This window comes from Mobula birostris, chromosome 13 (assembly GCF_030028105.1).
Source record: "Mobula birostris isolate sMobBir1 chromosome 13, sMobBir1.hap1, whole genome shotgun sequence".
Classification (NCBI taxonomy): Eukaryota; Metazoa; Chordata; class Chondrichthyes; order Myliobatiformes; family Myliobatidae; genus Mobula; species Mobula birostris.
In genome coordinates, this window is record NC_092382.1 from 33,216,927 (window position 1) to 33,239,358 (window position 22,432).

The 22,432-nt window shown below is 57.1% G+C and overlaps 1 protein-coding gene across 1 annotated transcript; it reads left to right on the forward strand.

Annotated features, from left to right (window-relative positions):
• The first annotated feature begins 10,043 nt into the window (after nt 1–10,043).
• On the forward strand, nt 10,044–20,281 carry mrpl18 (mitochondrial ribosomal protein L18). Its single transcript, XM_072276043.1, has 4 exons — nt 10,044–10,125; nt 13,223–13,403; nt 18,990–19,221; nt 19,969–20,281. Exons 1-4 carry the CDS (start codon nt 10,077–10,079, stop codon nt 20,044–20,046), a joined length of 540 nt encoding a protein of 179 aa, XP_072132144.1. The 5' UTR covers nt 10,044–10,076; the 3' UTR covers nt 20,047–20,281.
• The last annotated feature ends 2,151 nt before the right edge of the window (nt 20,282–22,432 follow it).

Sequence of the window (22,432 nt, forward strand, 5' to 3'; positions counted from 1 at the left end):
TTCCTATCCGTGTCCCTGTCCGAGTGTCGTCAATGTACCTGCCCCGATCACTTCCTCTGGCAGCTCATTCCGTAAACAGACCACCCGTATCCCTCTAAACCTTTCCTATCCGTGTCCCTGTCCGAGTGTCGTCAATGTACCTGCCCCGACCACTTCCTCTGGCAGCTCGTTCCACAGACAGATCACCCGTATCCCTCTAAACCTTTCCTATCCGTGTCCCTGTCCGAGTGTCGTCAATGTACCTGCCCCGACCACTTCCTCTGGCAGCTCATTCCACAGACAGACCACCCGTATCCCTCTAAACCTTTCCTATCCGTGTCCCTGTCCGAGTGTTGTTAATGTACCTGCCCCGACCACTTCCTCTGGCAGCTCATTCCACAGACAGACCACCCGTATCCCTCTAAACCTTTCCTATCCGTGTCCCTGTCCGAGTGTCGTCAATGTACCTGCCCCGACCACTTCCTTGGGCAGCTCGTTCCACAGACAGATCACCCGTATCCCTCTAAACCTTTCCTACCCGTGTCCCTGTCCGAGTGTCGTCAATGTACCTGCCCCGACCACTTCCTTGGGCAGCTCGTTCCACAGACAGACCACCCGTATCCCTCTAAACCTTTCCTATCCGTGTCCCTGTCCGAGTGTCGTCAATGTACCTGCCCCGACCACTTCCTCTGGCAGCCCGTTCCACAGACGGACCGCCCGTATCCCTCTAAACCTTTCCTACCCGTGTCCCTGTCCGAGTGTCGTCAATGTACCTGCCTCGATCACTTCCTCTGGCAGCTCATTCCACAGACAGATCACCCGTATCCCTCTAAACCTTTCCTATCCGTGTCCCTGTCCGAGTGTCGTCAATGTACCTGCCCCGATCACTTCCTCTGGCAGCTCGTTCCACAGACAGACCACCCGTATCCCTCTAAACCTTTCCTATCCGTGTCCCTGTCCGAGTGTCGTCAATGTACCTGCCTCGATCACTTCCTCTGGCAGCTCGTCCCACAGACAGATCACCCGTATCCCTCTAAACCTTTCCTATCCGTGTCCCTGTCCGAGTGTCGTCAATGTACCTGCCCCGACTACTTCCTCTGGCAGCTCGTCCCACAGACAGATCACCCGTATCCCTCTAAACCTTTCCTATCCGTGTCCCTGTCCGAGTGTCATTAACGTACCTGCCTCGATCACTTCCTCTGGCAGCTCATTCCACAGACAGACCACCCGTATCCCTCTAAACCTTTCCTATCCGTGTCCCTGTCCGAGTGTCATTAACGTACCTGCCTCGACCACTTCCTCTGGCAGCTCATTCCACAGACAGACCACCCGTATCCCTCTAAACCTTTCCTATCCGTGTCCCTGTCCGAGTGTCGTCAATGTACCTGCCCCGACCACTTCCTCTGGCAGCTCGTTCCACAGACAGACCACCCGTATCCCTCTAAACCTTTCCTATCCGTGTCCCTGTCCGAGTGTCGTCAATGTACCTGCCTCGACCACTTCCTCTGGCAGCTCATTCCACAGACAGACCACCCGTATCCCTCTAAACCTTTCCTACCCGTGTCCCTGTCCGAGTGTCGTCAATGTACCTGCCTCGAGCACTTCCTCTGGCAGCTCGTCCCACAGACAGATCACCCGTATCCCTCTAAACCTTTCCTATCCATGTCCCTGTCCGAGTGTCGTCAATGTACCTGCCTCGAGCACTTCCTCTGGCAGCTCGTTCCATAGACAGACCACCCGTATCCCTCTAAACCTTTCCTATCCGTGTCCCTGTCCGAGTGTCGTCAATGTACCTGCCTCAGCCACTTCCTCTGGCAGCTCGTCCCATAGACAGACCACCCTCTGGGCGAAAAATCCACCTTTCGGGTCCCTCACTTCAAAAGGATTTGTTTGTGCTCTCCAATGTAAGTTTCTACAGGCCAGAGTTCAAAATAAGTTTTATTATCAAAGTGGATGTACGTCGCTTCATACGAACGTGAGTTTCATTTTCTTGCGGGCATACTCAGTAAACCCATCACAGAATGAACGAAAGGCCGCACCAACCAGTTTGCAAAACACAACAGACTGCACAAATGCAAAAAGAAAAATAATAATCAAACATAAGTATCGAGAACACGGGATGAGCCTGTGAAAGTGAGTCCGTAGGTTGTGGGAACATTTCAGTGATGGGGTGAGTGAAGTTACCCCCTCAGGTTCAGGAGCCTGATGGTTGAGGGGTGATAACTGTCCCTGAACCTGGTGGTGTGGGTCCTGAGGCTCCTGTACCTGCTTCCTGATGGTTGAGGGGTAATAACTGTCCCTGAACATGGTGGTGTGGGTCCTGAGGCTCCTGTACCTGCTTCCTGATGGTTGAGGGGTAATAACTGTCCCTGAACCTGGTGGTGTGGGTCCTGAGGCTCCTGTACCTCCTTCCTGATGGTTGAGGGGTGATAACTGTCCCTGAACCTGGTGGTGTGGGTCCTGAGGCTCCTGTACCTGCTTCCTGATGGTTGAGGGGTGATAACTGTCCCTGAACATGGTGGTGTGGGTCCTGAGGCTCCTGTACCTCCTTCCTGATGGTTGAGGGGTGATAACTGTCCCTGAACATGGTGGTGTGGGTCCTGAGGCTCCTGTACCTCCTTCCTGACGGTTGAGGGGTAATAACTGTCCCTGAACCTGGTGGTGTGGGTCCTGAGGCTCCTGTACCTTCTTCCTGATGGTTGAGGGGTGATAACCGTCCCTGAACCTGGTGGTGTGGGACCTGAGGCTCCTGTACCTCCTTCCTGATGGTTGAGGGGTGATAACTGTCCCTGAACCTGGTGGTGTGGGTCCTGAGGCTCCTGTACCTTCTTCCTGATGGTTGAGGGGTGATAACTGTCTCTGAACCTGGTGGTGTGGGTCCTGAGGCTCCTGTACCTCCTTCCTGATGGTTGAGGGGTGATAACTGTCCCTGAACCTGGTGGTGTGGGTCCTGAGGCTCCTGTACCTCCTACCTGATGGTTGAGGGGTGATAACTGTCTCTGAACCTGGTGGTGTGGGACCTGAGGCTCCTGTACCTCCTTCCTGATGGTTGAGGGGTGATAACTGTCTCTGAACCTGGTGGTGTTGGTCCTGAGGCTCCTGTACCTCCTTCCTGATGGTTGAGGGGTGATAACTGTCCCTGAACATGGTGGTGTGGGTCCTGAGGCTCCTGTACCTCCTTCCTGATGGTTGAGGGGTGATAACTGTCCCTGAACCTGGTGGTGTGGGTCCTGAGGCTCCTGTACCTCCTTCCTGATGGTTGAGGGGTGATAACTGTCCCCGAACCTGGTGGTGTGGGTCCTGAGGCTCCTGTACCTCCTTCCTGATGGTTGAGGGGTAATAACTATTTCTGAACCTGGTGGTGTGGGACCTGAGGCTCCTGTACCTCCTTCCTGATGGTTGAGGGGTGATAACTGTTCCCGAACCTGGTGGTGTGGGACCTGAGGCTCCTGTACCTCCTTCCTGATGGTTGAGGGGTGATAACTGTTCCTGAACCTGGTGGTGTGGGTCCTGAGGTTCCTGTACCTTCCTGATGGTTGAGGGGTTAATAACTGTCCCTGAACCTGGTGGTGTGGGTCCTGAGGTTCCTGTACCTTCCTGATGGTCGAGGGGTGATAACTGTCCCTGAACCCGGTGGTGTGGGTCCTGAGGCTCCTGTACCTCCTTCCTGATGGTTGAGGGGTGATAACTGTCCCTGAACCCGGTGGTGTGGGTCCTGAGGCTCCTGTACCTTCCTGATGGTTGATGGGTTAATAACTGTCCCTGAACCTGGTGGTGTGGGTCCTGAGGTTCCTGTACCTTCCTGATGGTCGAGGGGTGATAACTGTCCCTGAACCCGGTGGTGTGGGTCCTGAGGCTCCTGTACCTCCTTCCTGATGGTTGAGGGGTGATAACTGTCCCTGAACCCGGTGGTGTGGGTCCTGAGGCTCCTGTACCTCCTTCCTGATGTCAGCAGTGAGAAGAGAGCACGTCCTGGGTGGTGGGGTTCCCTGATGACGGAGGCTGCTTTCCTGCGACAACGCTCCGTGCAGACGTGCTCAATGGTGGGGAGGATTTTACCCGTTACAGACTGGGCCGTATCCAGTACTTTCTGTAGGATTTTTCTGTTCGAGGGCGTTGGCGTTCCCATCCCAGGCTGTGATGCGGCCGGTCAGTATCCTCTCCACCACACATCTCCAGAAGTTTGTCAAAGTTTTAGACGTCGTGCCGAATCTTTGCAAAACTCCTCAGGAATCCAACTCAGAACCCTGTACCTGCCTTCCCTCCATACCCCCGATCCCTTTAGCCACAAGGGCCATATCTAACTCCCTCTTCAATATAGCCAATGAACTGGCCTCAACTGTTTCCTGTGGCAGAGAATTCCACAAATTCACCACTCTCTGTGTGAAGAAGTTTTTCCTAATCTCGGTCCTAAAAGGCTTCCCCTTTATCCTCAAACTGTGACCCCTCGTTCTGGACTTCCCCAACATTGGGAGCAATCTTCCTGCATCTAGCCTGTCCGATCCCTTTAGGATTTTATATGTTTCAATAAGATTCCCCCTCAGTCTTCTAAATTCCAGCCTAGTCAATCCAGTCTTTCATCATATGAAAGTCCTGCCATCCCAGGAATCAATCTGGTGAACCTTCTTTGTACTCCCTCTATGGCAAGGATGTCTTTCCTCAGATTAGGGGACCAAAACTGCACACAATACTCCAGGTGTGGTCTCACCAAGGCCTTGTACAACTGCAGTAGTACCTCCCTGCTCCTGTACTCGAATCCTCTCGCTATGAATGCCAGCATACCATTCGCCTTTTTCACCGCCTGCTGTACCTGCATGTCCACTTTCAATGACTGGTGTATAATGACACCCAGGTCTCGTCGCACCTCCCCTTTCCCTGAGAAGTAAGAAAGAATAAGTTACCACCAACAGTCTAAGAGGAGGGGGTCATCACTTCTCCGGCTATAGATCGACTCATTACAGAGCCTAATGACCGAAGGTAAGAATGACCTCGCATAGCGCTCTTCGGAACAACACGGTTGTCTTGGCCTCGTACTAAAAGTGCTCCTCCGTTCGGCCAAGTGGCGAGCAGCGGGTGGGAAACATTGCCCAAAATTGCCGGGATTTTCCGGAGGCTCCTTTGTTCTGCCACAGCCTCCAGTGTGTCCAGTTTTGACTCCTGTAACGAAGCCAGCCTTCCTGATCGGTTGATTTGAGTATAGGAGTTGGGATGTAATGTGGAAATTGGACAAGGCATTGGTGAGGCCAAATTTGGAGTATTGTGTACGGTTCTGGTCACCGAATTATAGGAAAGATGTCAACAAAATTGAGAGAGTACAGAGGAGATGGATAAAATGTTACCTGGGTTTCAGCACCTAAGTTACAGAGGAAGGTTGAACAAGTTTTGTGTGCAGTTCTGGTCACCAAATTATAGGAAAGGTGTCAATAAAATTGAGAGAGTACAGAGGAGTTTTACTAAAATGTTGCCTAGGTTTCATCTCCTAAGTTACAGAGGAAGGCTGAACAAGTTGGGTCTTTATTCTTTGGAGTGTAGAAGGTTGAGGGGGGGGCTTGATAGAGGTGTTTAAAATTATGAGGGGGATAGATAGAGTTGACATGGGAAGGCTTTTTCCATTGAGAGTGGGGGAGATTCAAGCAAGAGGACATGAGTTGAGAGTTAAGGGGCAAAAGTTTAGGGGGAACTTCTTTACTCAGAGAGTGGTAGCTGTGTGGAACGAGCTTCCAGCAGAAGTGGTCGAGGCAGGTTCGATGTTGTCGTTTAAAGTCAAATTGGATGGATATATGGACAGGAAAGGAATGGAGGGTTATGGGCTGAGTGCAGGTCGGTGGGACAAGGTGAGAGTAAGCGTTCGGCACGGACTAGGAGGGCTGAGATGGCCTGTTTCCGTGCTGTAATTGTTACATGGTTATTGTCTCCGTTTGGCATCACCCATGTTGATTCCGTTGCCCCAGCACACCAATGAACTGGCGACAAACAGACTCGTAGAATGGGGGAAGGAGAGGCCTGCCCACTCCAAAAGACCTGGGTCTCTTGAAGAAGCAGAGGCAACTCTGACCCTTCTTGTACACAGCCTCCGTGTGTTGGCCCTCCACTCCAGTCTGTCGTCCAGGTGCAATTGTGCTGTTGGAGATCGGGGAGCAGATGTTGTTGAGAGCGAAACGATGAGCGAGGTTAATGTCACAGAGCCAGCGGCAGAAGCGTTGCCCCTCGTCCCAACCATGCAAGCAACAGGAAGAGACTTCGATCTGGCGTTCACCACAAAAGAAACTAGTCCAAAACCCCAGCCCTTCAGAGATTCCTTTTACAATCACAAGAAAGTGTGCCGACACGTCTCTGAGATCCGCCTTCTCCAGATAGCCACAGAATACAGAAGAGGCCAACGTGACCTGGTTGGCGTCCGCCTGTCTCGAAGCCCATCACAAGCCTGGGCAGAAGGTGTGGAGATGCTGAGATGCCCAGTTAGGAAGAAACACCTCTCGGCCTCATCAGCGTAGTCCAAAGGAAAGCTTATGAAGCAATAGGTTTGGCAGCAGGAGCTGACAGAAGGACGTTCAGTGACGTTCATCCACTCCGGATTTGCTGCCTGGGTTTACTCCCGTAGCCTCCATCTCTCCGGAGGCTGCCAATGAGGCTGTTTACCCACAGCTGGGGATCTGGTTCGCGAGCACCGGGGCGTCTCCACACACCAGTGGGCCTGCGTGCGGGGGCCGGAACTCCTCCCCGTCCCCTGTCGTTCGGCCCGAGTCCAGTGGGAGTTCAATTTCCGTGCGGGGAGCCGCGACGGGGGGCTTGCTGTCGGAGAGGCTGCGTGCTGGCAGGGGGAGACTTACACGTTCAGCTCTTTCTTTTCTCGAGACTGAGGGGCAGCGGTGGGAGCTGAAAGTGACGGTGACCAGCACGACCAGGCCAGACGCGTCACAGCAAACATTTTGACATGAGACAACAGATTTCACAGCAAATGCCAGTGAGATTGAACTGACCCTGATTAGGCTGTAAGGCTGTAACATATAGGAGCAGAATTAGGCAATTTGCCACAGATTCACCAGTCTCTGGCGAAAGAAATTACTCCTCATCTGCGTTCTAAATGGATACCCCTCTCTTCTGAGGCTGTGTCCTCTGGTCCTAGACTCCCCCACTACAGGAAACATCCTCTCCACATCCACTCTATCTGTGTCCTCTGGTCCGAGACTCCCCCACTACAGGAAACATCCTCTCCACATCCACTCTATCTGTGTCCTCTGGTCCCTGACTCCCCCCACTATAGGAAACATCCTCTCCACATCCACTCTCTCTGTGTCCTCTGGTCCGAGACTCCCCCACTACAGGAAACATCCTCTCCACATCCACTCTATCTGTGTCCTCTGGTCAGAGACTCCCCCACTACAGGAAACATCCTCTCCACATCCACTCTATCTGTGTCCTCTGGTCATAGACTCCCCCACTACAGGAAACATTCTCTCCACATCCACTCTATCTGTGTCCTCTGGTCCTAGACTCCCCCACTACAGGAAACATCCTCTCCACATCCACTCTACCTGTGTCCTCTGGTCCTAGACTCCCCCACTACAGGAAACATCCTCTCCACATCCACTCTATCTGTGTCCTCTGGTCCTAGACTCCCCCACTATAGGAAACATCCTCTCCACATCCACTCTATCTGTGTCCTCTGGTCCTAGACTCCCCCACTATAGGAAACATCCTCTCCACATCCACTCTATCTGTGTCCTCTGGTCCTAGACTCCCCCCACTATAGGAAACATCCTCTCCACATCCACTCTATCTGTGTCCTCTGGTCCTAGACTCCCCCACTACAGGAAACATCCTCTCCACATCCACTCTATCTGTGTCCTCTGGTCCTAGACTCCCCACTATAGGAAACATCCTCTCCACATCCACTCTATCTGTGTCTATCTCTCTCTTTCCGTGCCCTTCATAATCTTCTGAACCTCTCCCAGATCTCCCCTTGGCCTCCAGCTCTCTGGAGAAAGCGACCCAAGTTTATCCAGCCTCCCGTGAGAGCACACGCCCTCCAAACCAGACGGCGTGCCAGTGAAATCTCTTCAAGGAAGAACAAAATGGATCCGCTGTCATGGAATGGCAGACATCCCGACTCGATGGGCCGAACGGCCTGATTCTGTTCCCGTGTCTTATGGTCTCTTTGTCTCTGGTTTTCTCCCTCCTATTCCATCTCTGTCTCCCTCCCTTCCTCTCACTCCTGTCCCTATCTCTCCCCCTCTCTCTCTCTCTCTCCCGCGGTCTCCCTCCCTTCCACCCTTTCTCTCACGTCCTCGGCCTCCTCTCTCCCTTTAAATCCTCCCTCTCCCGTCTATCTCTTTTTTTGTCTGCTTTTCTCCCTTTCTCTTACCCTCCCTCCCAGTCTCTCCTCCCTTCCTCGCCCTCCTTTCATTCTATAAATCCTCCTGCTCCATCTCTATCTCTATCAGTCTGTTTTTCTCCTTTTCTGTCTCTATTTTCTTTCTCTCATTACCTCACCCTCCTCTCTTTCTAGGAGTCCTCCTTGTCGCCTCTCTCTCTCTCCCTCCCTCCCTCCGTCCCTCCTGTTGGCCTGCGCTACCCAATCCACCCCAGGAGCTTCAGATTTCTTTCACAACTTATATTCTCAAAATGCATGTTATTACTTTTTGAGAGAAAAAGTTTGGGTCCTGCATTTTCCGTGAACTCTGTGCAGATGGAAACCGTTAAACTTCAGACACAAAAGATAAACATGGGAACGTACATTAGTCATAGTCATACTTTATTGATCCTGGGGGAAACTGGTTTTCGTTACAGTTGCACCATTAATGGTAATAAAACCATAAATAAATAGTAATATGTAAATTATGCCAGGAAATAAGTCCAGGACCAGCCTATTGGCTCAGGGTGTCTGACCCTCCAAGGGAGGAGTTGTAAAGTTTGATGGCCACAGGCAGGAATGACTTCCTATGACGCTCTGTGCTGCATCTCGGTGGAATGAGTCTCTGGCTGAATGTACTCCTGTGTCCAACCAGTACATTATGTAGTGGATGGAAGACATTGTCCAAGATGGCATGCAACTTGGACAGAATCCTCTTTTCAGACACCACCGTGAGAGAGTCCAGTTCCATCCCCACAACATCACTGGCCTTACAAATGAGTTTGTTGATTCTGTTGATGTCTGCTACCCTCAGCCTGCTGCCCCAGCACACAACAGCAAACATGATCGCACTGGCCACCACAGACTCGTAGAACATCCTCAGCATCGTCCGGCAGATGTTAAAGGACCTCAGTCTCCTCAGGAAATAGAGACGGCTCTGACCCTTCCTGTAGACAGCCTCAGTGTTCTTTGACCAGTCCAGTTTATTGTCAATTCAATCCCCAGGTATTTGTAATCCTCCACCATGTCCACACTGACCCCCTGGATGGAAACAGGGGTCACCGGTACCTTAGCTCTCCTCAGGTCTACCACCAGCTCCTTAGTCTTTTTCACATTACGCTGCAGATAATTCTGCTCACACCCTGTGACAAAGTTTCCTACCGTAGCCCTGTACTCAGCCTCATCTCCCTTGCTGATGCATCCAACTATGGCAGAGTCATCGGAAAACTTCTGAAGATGACAAGACTCTGTGCAGTGGTTGAAGTCCGAGGTGTAAAGTCCCCCACTGGTCCAAGAATTGTGTGTGACAGATCAGAAGTGGGGTCAAGTGATGTGTGCTGTTGGAAAGAGAAAGGTCGTCAAACCTTTGGGCCTTGGCACCTGCAACGGGTTTTTAAAAGGCTTTCTGGTTGCATTTTGAAAAGTGTTTTAGCACTGATAAGTATTTCTATTTTTTTGAGCTTGTTGTTGAGCTGCATTGTAAGTTTGTGTGACTGCCAGCCCTCATCCACCCGCTACCTCTCCAACATGAACAGTTACACGGTAATGCACGGTCGTTGATGTTTTGGTACCAACTTACCTGGAAGTTTGAGAGTCAAATGTCGCGGGTCGTGGCCCCTTTAAGAGCCGCCACCGCCTCCTTGGACCTTCTGGGGCGGAGCCAGTGACGTAGACAGATAGGAGGAGCCGGGTTGGGGAAGGGGCGGGGTTGGGCCCGTGCGTGCGCGGTGACGTCAGGCGGACAATGGCGGCGGCGCTGCGCAGCGGGCTGGCGGCGCGAGCGGGCGCCCCAGGTAACGGCGGGCGGGGGTCGGTTGTTGCTGGCTGGCGGGGTCCTCGCTTCTGATTGGCTGAGGGACAAAGGGCCGAGGGGGGGCGGGCTTCGCAGAGTTCGCTGAATGGCTGGTTAGGCACGCCGGAGGGGGGGGTAAGGGTCACGTGGGGAGGGTTAGGGATTCAATCGTGGTGGCTGATTGGCTGGCTGATCTGCGGGAGACTGCACTCCGCAACCTGATTGGTGGGTGGTCACGGCGCGGCTTCAGCCCGGCCGCTGATTGGCTCATTGAGCGGGATTATACTGGCACTGGCCTCCGATTGGCTGCCTGATGAAGAAGTGTTTGTTGATTGGTCGCTGATCAAGGTAAACCTGACTGGTTAGATCATCAGCGTACCCTCGGATTGGTCAATTGTCCCTACTGAGGGTCCACCCTTGTTCCCGATTGGTTGCTGACCAGGCAGGGTGGTTCGCTCGCCTCTGGTTGGCTGCAGTAGTGTTGGGATGTCAAACCAGGTGTCCCATTGGCCACTTCACCGGATGGGTCTCTGCGCTTGCTTCCAATTCGCCAGTTCATGAGGAGAGGCCTCTGAGTGGCTGGCTGACCGGTTGGGGCTTCACCTCGGGCTCCAATTGGCCGGTTGCCCATTTGGAGTTGCGGACCGGCATCCCATTGGCCAGTTGACCCATTGAGTCTCCGGCGTAGGCTGGGATTGGTTGGTTGACCAGTTGAGCGCCCAAGTTGGCCTCCAATCGGTCGGTTGACCCGTTCGAGCTTGCCATTGATTGGCTGGTAGATTAATTAGGTCTCCAGACTGCCTCTGATTGGCCAGTTGACCAGTTGAGAGAGGGTCAGGTCGCAGAGGACAGGAAAGTGTTTAATTATGAGGCTAGAACTTGCGGGTGTGAATTGGGAAGATGTTTTCACAGGGAAATGTACTATGGACATGTGGTCGATGTTTAGAGATCTCTTGCGGGATGTTAGGGATAAATTCGTCCCGGTGAGGAAGATAAAGAATGGTAGGGTGAAGGAACCATGGGTGACAAGTGAGGTGGAACATCTAGTCAGGAGGAAGAAGGCAGCATACATGAGGTTTAGGAAGCAAGGATCAGATGGGTCTATTGAGGAATATAGGGAAGCAAGAAAGGAGCTTAAGAAGGGACTGAGAAGAGCAAGAAGGGGGCATGAGAAGGCCTTGGCAAGTAGGGTAAAGGAAAACCCCAAGGCATTCTTCAATTATGTGAAGAACAAAAGGATGACAGGAGTGAAGGTAAGACCGATTAGTGATAAAGGTGGGAAGATGTGCCTGGAGGCTGTGGAAGTGAGCGAGGTCCTCAATGAATACTTCTCTTCGGCATTCACCAATGAGAGGGAACTTGATGGTGAGGACAATATGAGTGAGGTTGATGTTCTGGAGCATGTTGATGTTAAGGGAGAGGAGGTGTTGGAAGTTGTTAAAATACATTAGGACAGATAAGTCCCCGGGGCCTGATGGAATATTCCCCCGGCTGCTCCACGAGGCGAGGGAAGAGATTGCTGAGCCTCTGGCTAGGATCTTTATGTCCTCGTTGTCCACGGAAATGGTACCGGAGGATTGGAGGGAGGCGAATGTTGTCCCCTTGTTCAAAAAAGGTAGTAGGGATAGTCCGGGTAATTATAGACCAGTGAGCCTTACGTCTGTGGTGGGAAAGCTGTTGGAAAAGATTCTTAGAGATAGGATCTATAGGCATTTAGAGAATCATGGTCTGATCAGGGACAGTCTGTATGGCTTTGTGAAGGGCCATCGTGTCTAACAAGCCTGATGGAGTTCTTTGAGGAGGTGACCAGGCATCTAGATGAGGGTAGTGCAGTGGATGTGATCTATATGGATTTTAGTAAGGCATTTGACACGGTTGGCTTATTCAGAAAGTTGGAAGACATGGGATCCAGGGAAGTTTGGCCAGGTGGATTCAGAATTGGCTTGCCTGTAGAAGGCAGAGCGTGATGGTGGAGGGAGCACATTTGGATTGGCGGTTTGTGACTAGTGGTGTCCCACAAGGATCTGTTCTGGGACCTCTACTTTTCGTGATTTTTATTAACGACCTGGATGTTGGGGTAGAAGGGTGGGTTGGCAAGTTTGCAGACGACACAAAGGTTGGTGGTGTTGTAGATAGTGTAGAGGATTGTCAAAGATTGCAGAGAGACATTGATAGGATGCAGAAGTGGGCTGAGAAGTGGAAGATGAAGTTCAACCCGGAGAAGTGTGAGGTGGTACACTTTGGAAGGACAAACTCCAAGGCAGAGTACAAAGTAAATGGCAGGATACTTGGTAGTGTGGAGGAGCAGAGGGCTCCCGAGGTACATGTCCACAGATCCCTGAAAGTTGCCTCACAGATGGATAGGGTAGTTAAGAAAGCTTATGGGGTGTTAGCTTTCATAAGTCGAGGGATAGAGTTTAAGAGTCGCGATGTAATGATGCAGCTCTATAAAACTCTGGTCAGGCCACACTTGGAGTACTGTGTCCAGTTCTGGTCACCTCACTATAGGAAGGATGTAGAAGAATTGGAAAGGGTACAGAGGAGATTTACCAGGATGCTGCCTAGTTTAGAAAGTATGCATTATGATCAGAGATTAAGGGAGCTAGGGCTTTACTCGTTGGAGAGAAGGAGGATGAGAGGAGACATGATAGAGGTGTACAAGATAATAAGAGGAATAGATAGAGTGGATAGCCAGCGCCTCTTCCCCAGGCACCACTGCTCAATACAAGAGGACATGGCTTTAAGGTAAGGGGTGGGAAGTTCAAGGGGGATATTAGAGGAAGGTTTTTTACTCAGAGAGTGGTTGGTGCGTGGAATGCACTGCCTGAGTCAGTGGTGGAGGCAGATACACTAGTGAAGTTTAAGAAACTACTCGACAGGTATATGGAGGAATTTAAGCTGGGGGGGTTATATGGGAGGCAGGGTTTGAGGGTCAGCACAACATTGTGGGCCGAAGGGCCTGTACTCTGCTGTGGGTCTTCCATGTTTCTAATTGGCTCTGACTGGTGCATTGACCAGTCGAATCGATCGCATGCCATCCCTCATCCCTCATCTCTGGCTTCTTTCTCGACCCACCCTGACCTTCTCCCCTCTCCCAGCGACAGGCGTCCGCACCCTGGTCCAGGCGAGCCGCCCGCCCCGGGGCGCCGACACCGAGGACAACGAGACCGTGGGACCTCGCTTCCTGAACCGTAACCCGCGCAACCTCGAACGCCTCGCCCTGGCGCGAAAGGACAGGGGCTGGCAGACCACCTGGCCCAGGAGGGACTTCTGGCACCGGTAATCTGACGGGCCGAGCGGGCACGGGGCAATGGGGCTCCTGGGCGAGGGTGGGACGCGCAGCATGAACGGAGGGGAGTGTCGAGGGACGGGACGGGGGTGGGACACTGAACGGAGGGGAGTGTCGAGGGACGGGACGGGGGTGGGACACACACTGAACGGGGGGGAGTGTCGAGGGATGGGACGGGGGTGGGACACTGAACGGAGGGGAGTGTCGAGGGACGGGACGGAGGTGGGACACACACTGAACGGGGGGGAGTGTCGAGGGATGGGACGGGGGTGGGACACTGAACGGTGGGGAGTGTCGAGGGACGGGCGGACTTGGCATATGAGGGTAGGGCACACACACTGAACGGGGGGAGTGTCGAGGGACGGGACGGGGGTGGGACACTGAACGGGGGGGAGTGTCGAGGGACGGGACGGGGGTGGCACACACACTGAACGGAGGGAGTGTCGAGGGACGGGACGGGGGACACACACTGAACGGGGGGAGTGTCGAGGGACGGGACGGGGGTGGGACACTGAACGGAGGGGAGTGTCGAGGGACGGGACGGGGGTGGGACACTGAACGGAGGGGAGTGTCGAGGGACGGGACGGGGGTGGGACACACACTGAACGGGGGGGAGTGTCGAGGGATGGGACGGGGGTGGGACACTGAACGGAGGGGAGTGTCGAGGGACGGGACGGGGGTGGGACACTGAACGGAGGGGAGTGTCGAGGGATGGGACGGGGGTGGGACACTGAACGGAGGGGAGTGTCGAGGGACGGGACGAGGGTGGGACACACACTGAACGGAGGGGAGTGTCGAGGGACGGGACGGGGGTGGGACACACACTGAACGGAGGGAGTGTCGAGGGACGGGACGGGGGTGGGACACTGAACGGGGGGGAGTGTCGAGGGAAGGGACGGGGGTGGGACGCTGAACGGGGGGTAGTGTCGAGGGACGGGACGGGGGTGGGACACTGAACAGAGGGGAGTGTCGAGGGACGGGACGGGGGACACACACTGAACGGGGGGGAGTGTCGAGGGACGGGACGGGGGTGGGACACTGAACGGAGGGAGTGTCGAGGGACGGGACGGGGGTGGGACACTGAACGGAGGGGAGTGTCGAGGGACGGGACGGGGGTGGGACACACACTGAACGGAGGGGAGTGTCGAGGGACGGGACGGGGGTGGGACACACACTGAACGGAGGGAGTGTCGAGGGACGGGACGGGGGTGGGACACTGAACGGGGGGGAGTGTCGAGGGAAGGGACGGGGGTGGGACGCTGAACGGGGGGTAGTGTCGAGGGACGGGACGGGGGTGGGACACTGAACAGAGGGGAGTGTCGAGGGACGGGACGGGGGACACACACTGAACGGGGGGGAGTGTCGAGGGACGGGACGGGGGTGGGACACTGAACGGAGGGAGTGTCGAGGGACGGGACGGGGGTGGGACACTGAACGGAGGGGAGTGTCGAGGGACGGGACGGGGGTGGGACACACACTGAAAGGAGGGAGTGTCGAGGGACGGGACGGGGGTGGGACACTGAGCGGAGGGGAGTGTCGAGGGACGGGACGGGGGACACACACTGAACGGAGGGGAGTGTCGAGGGACGGGACGGGGGTGGGACACTGAACGGAGGGGAGTGTCGAGGGACGGGACGGGGGACACACACTGAACGGAGGGGAGTGTCGAGGGATGGGACGGGGGTGGGGCACTGAACGGGGGGGAGTGTCGAGGGACGGGACGGGGGTGGGACACTGAACGGAGGGGAGTGTCGAGGGACGGGGGTGGGACACTGAACGGAGGGAGTGTCGAGGGACGGGACGGGGGTGGGACACACACTGAACGGAGGGAGTGTCGAGGGACGGGACGGGGGTGGGACACTGAACGGAGGGGGAGTGTCGAGGGACGGGACGGGGGTGGGGCACTGAACGGGGGGGAGTGTTGAGGGACGGGACGGGGGTGGGACACACACTGAACGGGGGGGAGTGTCGAGGGACGGGACGGGGGTGGGGCACTGAACGGGGGGGAGTGTCGAGGGACGGGACGGGGGTGGGGCACTGAATGGGGGGGAGTGTTGAGGGACGGGGCGGGGGTGGGACACTGAACGGGGGGGAGTGTTGAGGGACGGGACGGGGGTGGGACACTGAACAGAGGGGAGTGTCGAGGGACGGGACGGGGGACACACACTGAACGGGGGGGAGTGTCGAGGGACGGGACGGGGGTGGGACACTGAACGGAGGGAGTGTCGAGGGACGGGACGGGGGTGGGACACTGAACGGGGGGGAGTGTCGAGGGACGGGACGGGGGTGGGGCACTGAACGGGGGGGAGTGTCGAGGGACGGGACGGGGGACACACACTGAACGGGGGGGAGTGTCGAGGGACGGGACGGGGGACACACACTGAACGGGGGGGAGTGTCGAGGGACGGGACGGGGGACACACACTGAACGGAGGGGAGTGTCGAGGGACGGGACGGGGGTGGGACACTGAACGGGGGGGAGTGTCGAGGGACGGGACGGGGGAGGGACACACACTGAATGGGGGGAGTGTCGAGGGACGGGACGGGGGAGGGACACACACTGAACGGAGGGGAGTGTCGAGGGACGGGACGGGGGTGGGACACTGAACGGGGGGGAGTGTCGAGGGACGGGACTGGGGACACACACTGAACGGGGGGGAGTGTCGAGGGACGGGACGGGGGTGGGACACTGAACGGGGGGGAGTGTCGAGGGACGGGACGGGGGACACACACTGAACGGGGGGGGAGTGTCGAGGGACGGGACGGGGGACACGGCACTGAACGGGGGGGAGTGTCGAGGGACGGGACGGGGGTGGGGCACTGAACGGGGGGGAGTGTCGAGGGACGGGACGGGGGTGGGACACACACTGAACGGGGGGGAGTGTCGAGGGACGGGACGGGGGTGGGACACTGAACGGGGGGGAGTGTCGAGGGACGGGACGGGGGTGGGACACACACTGAACGGGGGGGAGTGTCGAGGGACGGGACGGGGGTGGGACACTGAACGGAGGGGAGTGTCGAGGGACGGGACGGGGGTGGGACACTGAACGGAGGGAGTGTCGAGGGACGGGACGGGGGACACACACTGAACGGGGGGGAGTGTCGAGGGACGGGACGGGGGTGGGACACTGAACGGGGGGGAGTGTCGAGGGACGGGACGGGGGTGGGACACTGAACGGAGGGGAGTGTCGAGGGATGGGACGGGGGTGGGACACTGAACGGGGGGGAGTGTCGAGGGACGGGACGGGGGTGGGACACACACTGAACGGGGGGGAGTGTCGAGGGACGGGACGGGGGTGGGACACTGAACGGGGGGGAGTGTCGAGGGACGGGACGGGGGACACACACTGAACGGGGGGGAGTGTCGAGGGACGGGACGGGGGACACACACTGAACGGGGGGGAGTGTCGAGGGACGGGACGGGGGTGGGGCACTGAACGGGGGGGAGTGTCGAGGGACGGGACGGGGGACACACACTGAACGGGGGGGAGTGTCGAGGGACGGGACGGGGGACACACACTGAACGGGGGGGAGTGTCGAGGGACGGGACGGGGGACACACACTGAACGGAGGGGAGTGTCGAGGGACGGGACGGGGGTGGGACACTGAACGGGGGGGAGTGTCGAGGGACGGGACGGGGGAGGGACACACACTGAATGGGGGGAGTGTCGAGGGACGGGACGGGGGAGGGACACACACTGAACGGGGGGAGTGTCGAGGGACGGGACTGGGGACACACACTGAACGGGGGGGAGTGTCGAGGGACGGGACGGGGGTGGGACACTGAACGGGGGGGAGTGTCGAGGGACGGGACGGGGGACACACACTGAACGGGGGGGAGTGTCGAGGGACGGGACGGGGGACACGGCACTGAACGGGGGGGAGTGTCGAGGGACGGGACGGGGGTGGGGCACTGAACGGGGGGGAGTGTCGAGGGACGGGACGGGGGTGGGACACACACTGAACGGGGGGGAGTGTCGAGGGACGGGACGGGGGTGGGACACTGAACGGGGGGGAGTGTCGAGGGACGGGACGGGGGTGGGACACACACTGAACGGGGGGGAGTGTCGAGGGACGGGACGGGGGTGGGACACTGAACGGGGGGGAGTGTCGAGGGACGGGACGGCGGTGGGACACTGAACGGAGGGAGTGTCGAGGGACGGGACGGGGGTGGGACACTGAACGGAGGGGAGTGTCGAGGGACGGGACGGGGGACACACACTGAACGGGGGAGTGTCGAGGGACGGGACGGGGGTGGGACACACACTGAACGGAGGGGAGTGTCAAGGGACGGGACGGGGGTGGGACACTGAACGGAGGGGAGTGTCGAGGGACGGGACGGGGGTGGGACACTGAACGGGGGGGAGTGTCGAGGGACGGGACGGGGGTGGGACACTGAACGGAGGAGAGTGTCGAGGGACGGGACGGGGGTGGGACACTGAACGGAGGGGAGTGTCGAGGGACGGGACGGGGGACACACACTGAACGGGGGGGAGTGTCGAGGGACGGGACGGGGGTGGGACACTGAATGGGGGGGGAGTGTCGAGGGACGGGACGGGGGTGGGACACTGAACGGGGGGGAGTGTCGAGGGACGGGACGGGGGACACACACTGAACGGAGGGGAGTGTCGAGGGACGGGACGGGGGTGGGACACACACTGAACGGGGGGAGTGTCGAGGGACGGGACGGGGGTGGGACACTGAACGGGGGGGGAGTGTCGAGGGACGGGACGGGGGTGGGACACTGAACGGGGGGAGTGTCGAGGGACGGGACGGGGGTGGGACACACACTGAACGGAGGGGAGTGTCGAGGGACGGGACGGGGGTGGGGCACTGAACGGGGGGGAGTGTCGAGGGACGGGACGGGGGTGGGACACTGAACGGGGGGGAGTGTCGAGGGACGGGACGGGGGACACACACTGAACGGGGGGGAGTGTCGAGGGACGGGATGGGGGTGGGACACTGAACGGGGGGGAGTGTCGAGGGACGGGACGGGGGACACACACTGAACGGAGGGGAGTGTCGAGGGACGGGACGGGGGTGGGACACTGAACGGAGGGGAGTGTTGAGGGACGGGACGGGGGACACACACTGAACGGGGGAGAGTGTCGAGGGACGGGACGGGGGTGGGACACTGAATGGGGGGGGAGTGTCGAGGGACGGGACGGGGGTGGGACACTGAACGGGGGGGAGTGTCGAGGGACGGGACGGGGGTGGGACACACACTGAACGGGGGGAGTGTCGAGGGACGGGACGGGGGACACACACTGAACGGAGGGGAGTGTCGAGGGACGGGACGGGGGTGGGACACTGAACGGGGGGGAGTGTCGAGGGACGGGACGGGGGACACACACTGAACGGGGGGGAGTGTCGAGGGACGGGACGGGGGTGGGACACTGAACGGGGGGGAGTGTCGAGGGACGGGACGGGGGACACACACTGAACGGGGGGGAGTGTCGAGGGACGGGACGGGGGTGGGACACACACTGAACGGAGGGGAGTGTCGAGGGACGGGACGGGGGGTTTCTCGGGCCTGGGTTACGTGGCCGCTCAGACGTTGTCCCCTCCCTCCCGCAGGCTGTGGTTCCGGAGGAGCCAGCACTACGTCTCGGCCGGAGTGGACGCCCCCGACGGGCGGACGGTGATCTCGGCCTCCAGCGGCGAGTGGGCGCTGAAGCAGCACCTGGCCTCCCCCCAGGGCGGGGCGGCCGCCCGGAACGTGGGCCGGGTGCTGGGCCAGCGGTGCCTGCGGGCCGGCCTGGGCTACCTCTCCTTCCACGCTCTCCCCGGCCAGATGCGCAACGAGACGGTGAGGAGGGCTGCGGGGGGAGGGTGGTGGTTGCCGCAGCAACGGTCGCCCTTGGCCTGCGTTGCCACGGCGACTGTTTCCCTGGTCGCCAGCGCGACGAGGCCTCGGTTGCCGTGGCCAGAGTCACCTTGTCGTTAAGGCCTTCTAGCCTTGGTTGCTATGGCACGAAGCGCGTCAGTTGCCATGGCGAGGGATACCTTGCAGTTAAGGCCTCCTGGCCTTGGTTGCCATGGTGAGAACCACCCCCAGCGATTGGGCGTCACGGGCCTCAGTTGCCATGGCGAGAGTCACCTTGTAGTTAAGGCCTTCTGGCCTTGGTTGCTATGGCACGAAGGGCGTCAGTTGCCATGGCGAGGGATACCTTGCAGTTAAGGCCTCCTGGCCTTGGTTGCCATGGTGAGAACCACCCCCAGCGATTGGGCGTCACGGGCCTCAGTTGCCATGGCGAGAGTCACCTTGTAGTTAAGGCCTTCTGGCCTTGGTTGCTATGGCACGAAGGGCGTCAGTTGCCATGGCGAGGGATACCTCGTAGTTACAGCCTCCTCCTCCGAATTCTCCCTCCCCACCCCCGGGGATTGGGTGTCACGGGTGGCCGTGGGCCGCGGCCTCCCCCCGTCAGTCCGGGGGGTGCCGGCAAGCCCGGAGAGGTGGTGGTGGGGTGGGGGGCGGAGGTTAGCGGGCCACGCCTCACCCCTCTCCCTCGCTCACTACCTCTCCCTCCTCCTCCTCCTCCTCCTCCTCCGGCAGATGCAGCTGTTCTGCGCGGCGATGAAGGAAGCCGGCGTCATCCTGAGCGAACCCCGCCGCGTGCGCGGGAAGCGGTGAGACGGCAGGGGCTGGAGAGAGACCGGGCGACGGATCGCGGGGAAGACTCCCTCGGGAGGGGTCTGGCGCCGGACGTGCACAGCAAGATCCCAGCATCTCCCTCCCACCGGGGCCGGGGGAGGCAACTGAATCGCGCGCGGCGGGAAATCTGTCGAGCTCGCGGCAGCCGTACCTGGAAATGAATCTATAACTTACAATGGGTGTGTACATGTGGAATTAAACTCAACATGAAACGCTCTAGTCCCGTCGTAAGTCCAGCGGGGAGACGGTCTCCGGCCCCCTGCCGAACACGAGAGATCGAGGCGCGAATCCACCCCCCCCACTGTTGGGAAATCGGACGGTGTAGGGGAAGAAGTTATTCCCGAATCGTTGAGCATGTGCCTTCAGGCTCCTGTACCTCCTCCCTGACGGTAGCAGTGAGAATAGGGCAACTCTTCTCTATTATTTAAATGGGGAGAGAATTCAAAGTTCTGAGATGCAACGGGACTTGGGAGTCCTCGTACAGGTTACCCTTAAAGTTAAGCTCCAGGTTGAGTCAGTAGTGAAGAAGGTGAATGCAATGTTGGCATTCATTTCTAGAGGAATAGAGTATAGGAGCAGGGATGTGATGTTGAGGCTCTATGAGGCGCTGGTGAGACCTCACTTGGAGTACTGTGGGCAGTTTTGGTCTCCTTATTTAAGAAAGGATGTGCTGACGTTGGAGAGGGTACAGAGAAGATTCACTAGAATGATTCCGGGAATGAGAGGGTTAACATATGAGGAACGTTTGTCCGCTCTTGGACTGTATTCCTTGGAGTTTAGGAGAATGAGGGGAGACCTCATAGAAACATTTCGAATGTTGAAAGGCATGGACAGAGTGGATGTGGCAAAGTTGTTTGCCATGATGGGGGAATCTAGTCCGAGAGGGCATGACTTAAGGATTGAAGGGCGCCCATTCAGAACAGAGATGCGAAGAAATTTCTTTAGCCAAAGGGTAATGAATCTATGGAATTTGTTGCCACAGGCAGCAGTGGAGGCCGAGTCATTGGGTGTATTTAAGGCAGAGATCGATAGGTATCTGAGTAGTCAGGGCATCAAAGGTTATGGTGAGAAGGCAGGGGAGTGGGACTAAACGGGAGACTCGATCAGCTCATGATAAAATGGCAGAGCAGACTCGATGGGCCGAATGGCCGACTTCTGCCCCTTTGTCTTATGGTCTTAAGTCCCGGGTGATGGGTGTCCTTCAGGGACAGTTATCACCCCTCAACCATCAGGAAGGAGGTACAGGAGCCTCAGGACCCACACCACCGGGTTCAGGGACAGTTATCACCCCTCAACCATCAGGAAGGAGGTACAGGAGCCTCAGGACCCACACCACCGGGTTCAGGGACAGTTATCACCCCTCGACCATCAGGCTCTTGAACTAGAAGGGATAATTTCACACAGCTTTCTCCAGCCTTTTCTCAATACTGTGTAGTTGTCTCTTCATATCAGAGATGCAGCCAGTTAGAACGCTCTCCACCAAGCATCCGTGGAGATTTTGCGAGAGTCTTTCATGGTATACAAGACTGTGTAAAGGTCTCTCACACACACACATAGGTATATATAGATATTGCACAGCTCTGTATTTGTCGACGTGGGGCAGAGAGCGAGTCTGTAAAATCTGGCGGGAGCTGAGGGCGTTGGGAATGGTGAGGGTGGAACGATGCGGGACAGGGTGGCAGAGAGGGGGGGCGCCTGGGATGGGACGGGAGGGTGCAGACACGCCCAGGCAAGGTCACTCGATGAATGGGAGGTTATCCACTTTGGTGGTAAGAACAGGAAGGCAGATTATTATCTAAATGGAGTCAAGTTAGGAAAAGGGGAAGCACAACGAGATCTAGGTGTTCTTGTACATCAGTCACTGAAAGTAAGCATGCAGGTACAGCAGGCAGTGAAGAAAGCTAATGGCATGCTGGCCTTCATAACAAGAGGAATTGAGTATAAGAGCAAAGAGGTCCTTCTGCAGTTGTACAGGGCCCTGGTGAGACCCCATCTGGAGTACTGTGTGCAGTTTTGGTCTCCAAATTTGAGGAAGGACATTCTTGCTATTGAGGGAGTGCAGCGTGGGTTCACAAGGTTAGTTCCCGGGATGGCGGGACTGTCATATGTTGAAAGATTGGAGCGACTGGGCTTGTATACTCTGGAATTTAGAAGGCTGAGAGGGGATCTGATTGAAACATACAAGATTATTAAGGGATTGGACACGCTGCAGGCAGGAAGCATGTTCCCGCTGATGGGTGAGTCCAGAACCAGAGGCCACAGTTGAAGAATTAGGGGTAGGCCATTTAGAACGGATTTGAGGAAAACTTTTTTCACCCAGAGAGTGATGGATATATGGAATGCTCTGCCCCAGAAGGCTGTGGAG

Excerpts from the sequence above, each read along its gene's own strand:
- mrpl18 (XM_072276043.1), top strand. The coding sequence starts at position 10,077 with ATGGCGGCGGCGCTGCGCAGCGGGCTGGCGGCGCGAGCGGGCGCCCCA. Across the intron at positions 10,126-13,222 it reads GGCGCGAGCGGGCGCCCCAG|CGACAGGCGTCCGCACCCTG; the intron begins GTAACGGCGGGC and ends CCCCTCTCCCAG. Across the intron at positions 19,222-19,968 it reads GCCAGATGCGCAACGAGACG|ATGCAGCTGTTCTGCGCGGC; the intron begins GTGAGGAGGGCT and ends CTCCTCCGGCAG.